Source organism: Onychostruthus taczanowskii, unplaced genomic scaffold (assembly GCF_017590055.1).
Source record: "Onychostruthus taczanowskii isolate IOZ18803 unplaced genomic scaffold, ASM1759005v1 scaffold215, whole genome shotgun sequence".
Classification (NCBI taxonomy): domain Eukaryota; kingdom Metazoa; phylum Chordata; class Aves; order Passeriformes; family Passeridae; genus Onychostruthus; species Onychostruthus taczanowskii.
Window position 1 is genome coordinate 32,819 of NW_024499407.1, and position 10,064 is coordinate 42,882.

At 57.2% G+C, this 10,064-nt stretch overlaps 1 protein-coding gene across 5 annotated transcripts in view; it reads left to right on the top strand.

Annotated features, from left to right (window-relative positions):
• The first annotated feature begins 8,984 nt into the window (after positions 1-8,984).
• Positions 8,985-10,064, top strand: part of PAX5 (paired box 5) — a 130,258-nt gene continuing 129,178 nt past the window's right edge. For all 5 annotated transcript variants that reach the window (XM_041404564.1, XM_041404563.1, XM_041404566.1 and 2 more), the window contains exon 1: positions 8,985-9,030. In XM_041404564.1, the coding sequence (XP_041260498.1) occupies positions 8,985-9,030 (46 nt within the window). The remainder of the gene's footprint in view (positions 9,031-10,064) is intronic.

Consider the following 10,064-nt stretch of genomic DNA (forward strand, 5'->3'; position numbering starts at 1 on the left):
TTGTAATTTCCCTCAGTGTCCATCTGGTACAGTCACACTTCCCTTCTCAGGCTGAGATCTACTTTGAGGAGTGCCACTGTGGTAGCTTGCCTGTTGTCCTCTCTGCTGGAGCAGGCAGTGAGACAGGGAGATGGGAAAGGTCCCACTGGTCACCCATGCCAAGCTGCTGTGCACACACCCAGCTGACCAGATCAGGACACCTTCCTCACCAAGGTGACAAGTTCCACCTGTCCTCTGGTGTGGGAGCACTTTGGACTGTGGTTTCTGTGTGATTTCTCTGGGAACTCCTACAGGCAGGGAGGCAAAGGCAAAAAGGCAGCCCCATCAAAAAACCAAGATCTTTGTCTCATTTGGAGCCTCCAGGGGGGACTTCCAGCAGGGCAACTGACATTGTCCTTCGGGAAACAAGTGTTTAATGATGTCCCTTTGCCTCGCTGCAAAACTTCTGAAAAAACTTCCCCCAAATTGGTCACAATACTCAAAATAATGCATACCCCACAGGGCAAGAAATAGAGACAGAACTAAAATAGCAGCACTAATGAGCGAAGTAAATATCAGAGCAGAGCTGTAAAGCAGTGAGGAAATTCCCCTAAAGAATGTTTTGTTCCGCTTTAGTGACGCTAAATACGAGGGTTTATCTTCAGCCTCTCTCATGCCACCAGGCTGCCATGAGCCATGAGGACAGGAACTCACCTGGCTGTTTTTTGGACAGTTTCATCCCTGGAGCCACAGTTCAAAGAAATCTCTGAGAAACAGAGGTGGTGGAAAGTGAGCCTTTTCTTCCAGTTTGGCCAGTGATACAGCACTCTCCAGGGAGCAATGTGGATTCATGGAAGTTTTGGTTGGGAGTGATCTTAAGAACCACCCAGTGCCACCCCTGCCATGGCAGGGACACCTCCCACTGTCCCAGGCTGCTCCAAGCCCTGTCCAGCCTGGCCTTGGGCACTGCCAGGGATCCAGGGGCAGCCCCAGCTGTGCCAGGGCCTGCCCGCCCTGCCAGGGAACAATTCCCCATTCCCAATCTCCCATCCATCCCTGCCCTCTGGCAGTGGGAGCCATTCCCTGTGTCCTGTTATATCATACCCTTGTCTAAAGTGCCTCTCCAGATCTGTTCAGCATTCTTTCCTGCAGAACATATCATGAAGCAAATGGCTTTTCATGGTGGTTATAGATATATATTGAGCAAACAGGGTAAGTGTTATCAAACCACTCCTTTTTAATTTTCTTCTTATTGATTTCAAAATTTGCCTAAAAAAAAAGGTTTCAATTACAAGACAACATTTTTATATTTCACACTTGGTAATTTTCATAGAGGTGTATAATTGGAGGTAAGCAGAATCTGGAGTTAATGAAATAGATTTCTGCATTGTTCTTAAAGTCCCCAGCTAATGACCATTTACAGTGTGATGAGAAAGAGCAGAGCTCTTTGTCATCTGCTCCAAACACAGCCCCCACCCCTGCAGAATCAAAGTGAATGCAAATAAAGAAAGAGAAATCACACCAAAAATACCTAAGGAGAGGAGAAAAACAATCTCATGTGGTAATTATTCTCAAAGGAATGCAAGAACCGAAAACACCCTGACCTGTTGCTGCAGGCAGCAGGACCAATAAGAGTGCCTCCCCCCTGCACACCCTGCCTCTGCCATCATCTGCAGGGATGTGGGAAGAATTCCATGGAGAAACTCCATGTGTAATTCCACGCACAGTCATTCCCATGCTCATGTGGGGGTGTGGGTTCCCATGCTCGTGTGTGGGGAAAGGGGAGCTCCCAGCTTTGCAAGCAGTGCAGGTGAAGGGATGGGAGGTGCCAGGACACAGCAGGATTTGGGCCCTCTGGGAGCTGTTGCTGCCAATTCGGACATTCTCCAAGGCCCAGTGGACTGAAATAGCATCCAGAAGAATTTCCAGGGGAAGAAAGTGCTTTGTTTTATTGCATGGCAGTGCACAACAGGCTAATAGCTTTGGAACAAGTGACAGAAATGCTGCAGAAGCAAAAAAGGGGAGTTACTTCTTGACATGAAAAGGCAAGGAGCCTTCCCAACCTGTTAAAGTAAAATGACTGATAAAGTATAGATAATAAATGCCTCTTTTATTTTTTTTTTCCTTTTTTCCCATTTCCATGTAACAGGTATTTTTTCTGACCCTGGTGGCAGGCAGAGCAGTGCCCTGCCAAGCAGTGCTGTGCAGCAGAACAGTGTGGTGGGCAAGTAGCAGAGTTCAGCTGGGGTGGGAGAGGACCAGCAAGGAGGAGGGGTCTGGCCTGAACTGTGAGTACCTTGGCAGAATGCAAAACAGAGGAAATGGTCCCCAGGAACATTCTGGTGCTGAGCAGAGGTGGTGGTGTTGTGGAAGAGGTTGCCAGGCTGGCACTGACTGGTACTGTGAGTGCTGTGTCCAGTTCTGGGCCCCGGAGTCACCCAGATGGTGACGCAATTCACAGGGCCTGCCCTGCTGTCATCATTTGGCCATTTCCCCTTTGTTAGAGACCATTCCAGCTGGGTCTGAGGATGATGTGCTGGGGGAAACCTGAGCATCAGAACCAGAGTGTGTGACCTCTGTGCGTGCCCGCGCGTCATTTGCTCCTTCCTGGCATCGGAGTGGGCCTGCTGCAGGTGCTGTGTGGGAAATCCCCTGGCTGCCCCTGTGAGCTGCTCTGCCGCAGCCCTGCACAACGTGTCACTGATGTCACACACCCCTTCCCATCCCTGCACCACCCTTCTGGCCCTGGTGCCCAGGCACACCATCCCACAGTGCCCCTTCCAGCAGGATCTGAGCTCATGGGCCAGTTCAGGGAGCACCCACAGGACAGCCTCCTGCCCAGGGGACATTTGATTGTCCACAGTAGTGAGATGAATGTCCCACTTGTTTCTGGTCCACACTGTGGAAATCGAGCAAAATCCTGTTAGGGAGTCTTTGCTGCCCCAGCCTTTTGTCACAAAACCCATTCTAGAGAAAAATGTGGCACCCCAGGGTGTACAGCCCCCCCTCATGCTGCCCAAACCCTCCCCAGACCATGTGGGGCTTCTACCCAGGGCTGCTGTGAATGAGAAACCTCCTGGGCTGTAGCACTGTGGCCTGGGGGTTGAAAATGTGCAAACATTTTCAGCCCTCTTTCATGTACTTCTCTTCTTCAGAATATCTGCTGTGGACACCTAGCAGTGGATGCACAAAGGCCCCGCTGCCCAGGGGGATTAAATGCGTGTTTACACATTCTTGCATCCACAGGCTTGTTTCCTAAAACCATGGATGGAAACATTGCTACAGGCCACTGAAATATGATGGTGAAAACACCTAACTAGAGCAGCTGATACGAGGTTTGTGGTAAATTCTCAAGTGCAGATTTGAAAACTCTTTGAAAGCAAAATATGGTAGGATGAAAAATCCTTTGGCAGCTAGGATTTACGGCAACATCTATTTGTGTGTGTGGCAGAATGTCAACAAAGGGATGTGCTTACTTAACAATCAACCTCTGGCTAACTAAGGAGGATCAGGAGAATATTGTACTGTGCTTCTGTAGGCATTAAGCCTGATCTGGAAAGATTCTGAACCATGCTGGACTCTGATGCTACCCAGATTCTGATCCTCTCCATTTCTTTGATTAGAGTTAATTATGTGTTTGGAGACTGTGACCCACCATCCTTTTTTTACAATCAGTAGAGTAGTATTAGTTTAATAATAGGAAACCTAATCTAGGAAATGTAACTGCTAATATATTGAGTATGTCTGCTTTTGAGCTCTGAGAGAGCCTTAGATTCTTTAGCATCCTGTCTTCTGCTTGCACTTTCAGAACACTTCTATGTCTAGCAACAGGCTCACTTAATACACTGTATTTTCTTCTTGGTGGGTAGTTGTTGGAAGCAGTGATTTAAATTCCTGTCTTCCAATCTACCTCTTCTCCCAGAAATTATCAAAAGCCAAGGAATTAATTTGACCTTTTTAGACAATTTAATAGCAGCAAACACACAAGTTACAGCACGACATGAACCTGAGGTTATGTTTTTTAAAGTTTCTCAAGAGAGACTGGAAAAGCAAGCATTGTACAGTGAAGTTGACTATTTCCAGCTAGAGACCCCATAAAAAAAAACCAAACCCAACGAAATCTTGTTTTGTTTTCTTTGCAACATATCTATAATGGGCCCCTCCTGTTAAAATGCCCACGGGAGGATGCTTTTAGGCGGTGGGAAGCGAGGTTTACAACTTAGCAAGTTGTTCCGGCGAGCCCAGCGGCCCACAGCCAGAATGTGCGTTGTGCCAGCCGCAGAGCAGAGGTGACAATCTGTCCCCACGGCCGTCTCACCTGCCAGGCACCCAGGGCCGTCATCCAAGTCCGCGCGGTGACACGGGCTGCGCTCCAAGGACGCTGTCTCAGGAGGTCCCCGGCCCACATCTGCGAAGGTGCAGCTCCTGCTCTGTGCTCTGCGCAGAGCCCTGCAGTCCCTTGGCGCCGCACGGCACCTTCCGACCAGCAAAGCCGCCGGCAGCCGGCCCCTCTCCCGCTGCTCCCGGCCGCACGCTCCCCGGAGAGCCTCCCGCTGCCTTTTCCTCCGCCGCGCCTTCGCTCACACGCAGCCAGCCCCGCATCCCAGCACGCACATTTCCTGCCGGGGCCGCGGGGCTCCAGCGCTCCCTCTCGCCGTCCCCGGCCTGAAGGAGCGGCCCGAGCATCCTGCAGCGCTCCCGGGAGCCCGGCCTGGCTCCGCAGGCACCTCCGAGGATGCGGTGGGGCTTCTGGCAGAGCTACCGGGAACAGGTACGAGCCCGCGCCTGGTCTGGCTTGGCCCTCCTTGGATCCCGGCTCATTTTCAGCAGTGTATGCAAGCATCTGACCAGGCAGAAGGTTCTACAAAGCTGACTTTTAAAACCGTGTCTTTTTAGCTATCAAAGTAACCACATTCGAGATCAGTGAAAGTGACAGAGGGAGGAGACCGAAGTGTTCATTGCAACCTTAAGACCTTCCGCACTAGGCTGATGAAATAGATTTGGGCTATTCATTGCTGTCATAAACAAAGTTAGCCTTCTGCTTCGACACAGGTTTATACCCAAAACCAGGCAGGCCCCAGCCAGTATGGTTGTGGACTGGAAGAAAAAAGTCCTAAGGGACAGCAAGGGGAGCAGACCTCCGAGTGCCAGACAGAAAAGCTCCGTGCTTAAACGCTTTTAGAAAAGCATTTCACCCAGTCACGGTGCTGGGAGTGACTCTCTCTGCGGAATACGCCAGAGAAAGACCCCTGGGAATACACCAACGAGAATGAAGCAACGGGCAGCACAGCTGAGGCAGAACTTACTGGTAGGTGAGGGGGAAGAAAAATAGTTATGAATATTGGCTGAAAAAGAGAAGTCTCTCATCATTTCCTGCCCTCCTCTCACGCTCTCAAAAATAAAACCCGCTGCTTTTGTCAGCTGCCCCACCGGCTCTGGCGTCTCTGTACCGACGAGACAGGACAGGGGGACGGAATCCTGGCAGGACAGACAGCATCTCCCGTCGTCCGTGTCTAGCTGCAGAGTCATGGTCTGGGGGGACAGCACATTCCTCCGTGCCGACCAGCTCCTCTTTCAGACCTCTTTTTCTGATGGCTTTTCGAGCACAGCTCTGTAAAGAACACCCACGGTATTAGAGTACGCTACCTAAGTGCCCTCAACTTTACAGCACTGCCCACCTAACACCTTTTAAATCGCTTCGGTCTGATTAACATCCCCATCTCAGATGGGACTTTTTCTCTGGGAACACACTGGGCCAGGATCGCTGATAGATCTCCCCCACTTTGAATTTAAAACGACGGACATCGGAGGAAAAAGAGACTGTAGTGCGGTAGAGGAGCACTGGCTATTTCCAAATCAGTAACACTCCTGCCTCACCTTCCCTCCTCCTTCCTCCCTTCCCCCTAATGCTGCCAAACCGAGCTGAATTGGTAGAATTTGTAGCAGCGCTCCCCCTCTCTCGTGTTTGGTGTCGATGTGTTTGACACAAATATGAGCAAACGCAGATAACTGTAAATGTGGTGCGGGTCTTTGGATGCTCCCTGCAACCCCCTCAAATGCGGGGAGAGGAGACAGCTCCTGGAGCAGCTCAGGGCAGTACCTGGGGAAGCGAGGCGCTCTGCTCCGGCCGCTCCAGGTGTTTTGGGTGACAGGGGTTAGGCCAAGCCCCGCGCAGTCTCGGGCATTGCAGGACGAGCGTTGTAGGATGGGAGGACAACCCTTCACCTCCTAACGTTATGCACCAGATATAAAAGGACAAAAGGTCGGCCCGGCTTCGTGGTCTCCTCTCTTCAGTGAGGGCAGGAAACAATAACTGTCCTAGGAAAACTCCAAACCCAGATTTCTGCTGAGCCGCGGGTTTTTTTTCCCCTCTTCGCTGTGCTTTTACCCTTCCGCGTGCAGAAAGCACGGCATCACTCCAAAGTGTGGTCCGGGACGTGCCAGCGTCGGGGCCCCTCGGCTGCGGCCGCAGCGTCGCGGTGATGTGACCCCGAGAGCCGCTTCCCGGGGGATTCCTGCCGCGGCACCGCTCTGTGCCCCTCGGGCGCTGCTCTGCTGACAGCGGAGGCATTTTCCAGGGACCGTCCTGGGGGGATCCTGGCAGCCCCCAGCCCTGCCGGCTCCCGAGGCACTGCCCCTGCGTGGACACAGCAGCGGCTTCCTGCAGGCGTCCGTGAGCCGCCGCCGCTCTCACCGGGCCTTAAATCCCAGCGGCGGGGGTCGCTGCTCGGGGGCGACGGGGCCCCGCAGCCGCGCTCCGGGGGTCTCGGCGCGGCCAGCGGAGCGGCTCCCAGCCCTGCCCCGCTGCCCGGGGGCGAGCAGAGCCGCTCCCCGCCGGAGCCGCCGCCTTGTTTTCGTTAGCGCGGCTGCGGGCACGGCCGAGCGGGACCGGGGGAGCCCGCGCGGTGCCGGCCGGCGGCGCCGGGGCTGGCGACGGCTCCTTCTCCCGCACCCCGCAGATCTGCGCGCCCCGCAGAGCTGCTCGGCCCGCGGGCCCACGCGGGTCGCTGCTCGCACGTCTCCGCGGGCACGGCCGCGCTGCCACACGCGTGGGGCCGGGCCTGCCCCGCTGCGGCCCCGCCGCCGCTCCCCCGTGGTCTCTCTCAGGCCGTGTCGGGCGGCGGGAGGGGAGGCGGGAGCCCCTCGGCCTGTTTTTAGGACAATAAACTGTTTTTCGTTCCTTTCCCTGCGTGAGGTCAGAGAGCTCTCCCGGGCTGCTCGCGTTGCCGAGGCCGGCTCGGTCGGGGGAGGCGAGGCGAGCGCCTGAAGGGACGAGAAAGGGACTCGGGGTCTGCCCCGCATTTGCGCCGCTGCTGTGGGGGCACCTCCCCCGGGGAAGAGCCCCTAGCCCGGAGCGGCCGCTCGCGTTCCAGGGCGAGCCGGCGGAGAGCTCCGGCGAGGCTATTTCTGTGTAAGAAAACGAGAGCGAAGAGAGGTTGGTGGGAAGGGAAGCAAAAGGCAGAGAGGCCACAGCCGGCCTCACTTTCGGAGCCGAGCGGCCGGGGGTCCCGTAGGGCCGGGCCCGGCCCAGCCGCGGAACCCCGCCAGGCCGCCGGACTTAGCTGCACCGAAGGCGGGAGGGAAAAGACAGAGTTTGGAAACAGAGTTGTGTCCATGTCGGCTCTCAGTGGGGACGGCAAGGCTGTGCCGGGCGAGTCAGCCGGGAGAGAGCCCCTCGGTGCTGCCGGCGCCTCTCCCCGCGGCACATGCCCCGCGCCAGCAGCACCGAGCAGCGGCGGGGTCCCCGCTGCCAGCCCCCTGCCCCTTGCTGGACACCACGGAGGGGCAGCTCGGGCAGGGGAGCAGAGCAGAGCCCACCTGCGACCCCGCCGCGGGTGGGCTCCGTGTCTCGGCGGGGTCCGTGGGAGACGGGCTGCGGGCCGTGGCTGTGCGCGGGGAGCGGGACTGCCCGCCGGGCTGGGAGCCGAAATTTGTTTTGGCCTTTGGGAAAGGCCATTATCTCCCGCTTTCCCCCACAGTCGTTTTGCTGAGAAATAAACCAATAAACCTGGGAGCGGTCGGAGCCGCGTGATTTTTTCCCTTTAACTCTCCGCACCCTCACTCGCGGCCGTGGGTCTGCATCCGCCACGTGAACGGGAGGTACGGGGGGGGGAAGCCCGAGTGAAGCCCCCGTGCCGGGAAAATCCTGCCCAGGACCCCCGTGCTTCCAGTGGGCCGCTGTTCTCCGGTCCCCGCCGCAGCGCGGGGCTGTCCCCTGTCACGGGGCGCGGGGCAGGCCCGCGGGGATGCGGGGGTCTCCCCGCCGCCCCCAGGCTCCCCGTCCCGCCCCTGCGGCGGCCCGGCCCGGCGGGGAGCGTCACCCCGGCCCGGGAAGGGGAAGTCGGTCTGCTGAAAAGTTGGGGCAGCGGAGGCAGAACGGGCAGGTGCCGGCGGAGAGCCCGGGGGGCGGCCGGCTGCGAGCAAACTTTGATTCCTGCTACAGAACGTGTCAGAGTTTTCCTGGGTTTTGGCTGCGTCTGGGGACATCTTGTGATGTTTTAGAGAACAGGACATGATCTCACATGGCGAGGAGCTCTTTAGTTTCTTAATCATTTCACGGTTCCTTCAGAGGCTTTTTTCCACCTAAAACGTTTAGTTTCAGCTCAGTGATCAGCTGCAAAAGCTCGGCGGGGAGCGGAAGAGTTGAATTATTCCAACCTGAGAGAGCCCCTCACAAAAAAAAAAAAAAAAAAAAAAAAAAAAAAAAAAAAAAAAAAAAAAAAAAAAAAAAAAAAAAAAAAAAAAAAAAAAAAAAAGGAAAAAAAGAGAAAAATACAGAAGGAAAATAAAGAAAAGAAAGAAGGGGGAAAAAAAAGAAAATAAAGAAGAAAAGAAAAGAATACAGAAAGGAGGAAAAGAAAAACGGAAAAATACAAGAAAAGAGAAAAGAACACAAAACAATAAAAAAGAAAAGAAAAAAAAAAACCAGAGAGAAAAGGAAGAGGTTGCAATACGACGTGGAAACTTTTTCTTGCCTCTGTTTCCCGAAGCCCTGAAGAGCCGGGATGGAGCTGGAGAAAACCTACGCGACGGCCCGAGCCGGCCGCACAGGTGGGACTGGGGCCAGGGCCGCGGGCAGCACCGGGGGGGTGGGAGCAGCTCCCCGCTGTCCGCGGCTCGCCGACAGCCGCGGAGAGGCACCCGGGCGTCCGTTTTCCCCGCGGCGGCGGGCAGGCGGGCACCGGGACAGGGAGCGGGGATCGGCGGGGCCCCGGCACCGCGTCCCTGCGGGCTGTGCAGGGCGCCGAGGCGGCCTGGCGGCTCGGTGGCGGAATGCAATTTTCGAAGCGATCGATGGGGCCTTTTATTAGTTAAATCGCCTGAATAATCGTTTAATCGATAAGGCACTTCACGGCGCGGCCACGAGCGGGGCCGGCCGCAGGGGCAGCTGCACCGACGGCGCTCGGAGCCCCTGCAGGGAGCTGGGCCGAGGGTCTTCACCTCAGCAGCGGGGCAGAGCGGGGGGCACGGCAGGGACGGGGGCGGGCAGCATGGAAGCGGGGCTCGCCCGCTCGTTCCCTCCGCGCAGCACGGCGCTGCCAGCGCGGGCCCGGCCTGCCCCGACGGCTGCCCGAGCGGAGCACGGAGAGCGGCCGCCCGACCCCGGCTGGGCTGCGGGGCTGCGGGGGGATCGGCCCCGCCGTTCCGCCTTCAACGAAAGCGCGGCCCGCGCCCGCCCGTCCGCTGCCGCGCCGGGCCCGCGCTGCCCAAGGACGGGCCGGGGCGCGGCCCCGCTGCCGCCGTGACCGGCAGGGCTCGCCCGGCTCGGGTGAAGCTCTCCCGCACCCTCGTGCCCACTGAGGTCGGAGAACACGCGGGCGGCGGGCAGCGCCACGTGCCAGGGTCACCGTGAGGCGAGGCACCCGCCCTGGGGCAGCGCCCGCGGGCGCGGCGGCCCCGGCGGAAACCCGCCGCTGCTGGGTTTCGGAGCCGAGCCCCGGAGAGAACGGGCGGAGAGCCGCCCTGAGCGCGGCCTCGCCCGCGCTGCTGCGGCTGCCGGGACCCACGGTCCCGACACGCGCCGGCCGGGCGTCGGGAGACCAGCGGCCACGGGGAGCGGCGGGGGCCGCCGCAGGCCGCACGGG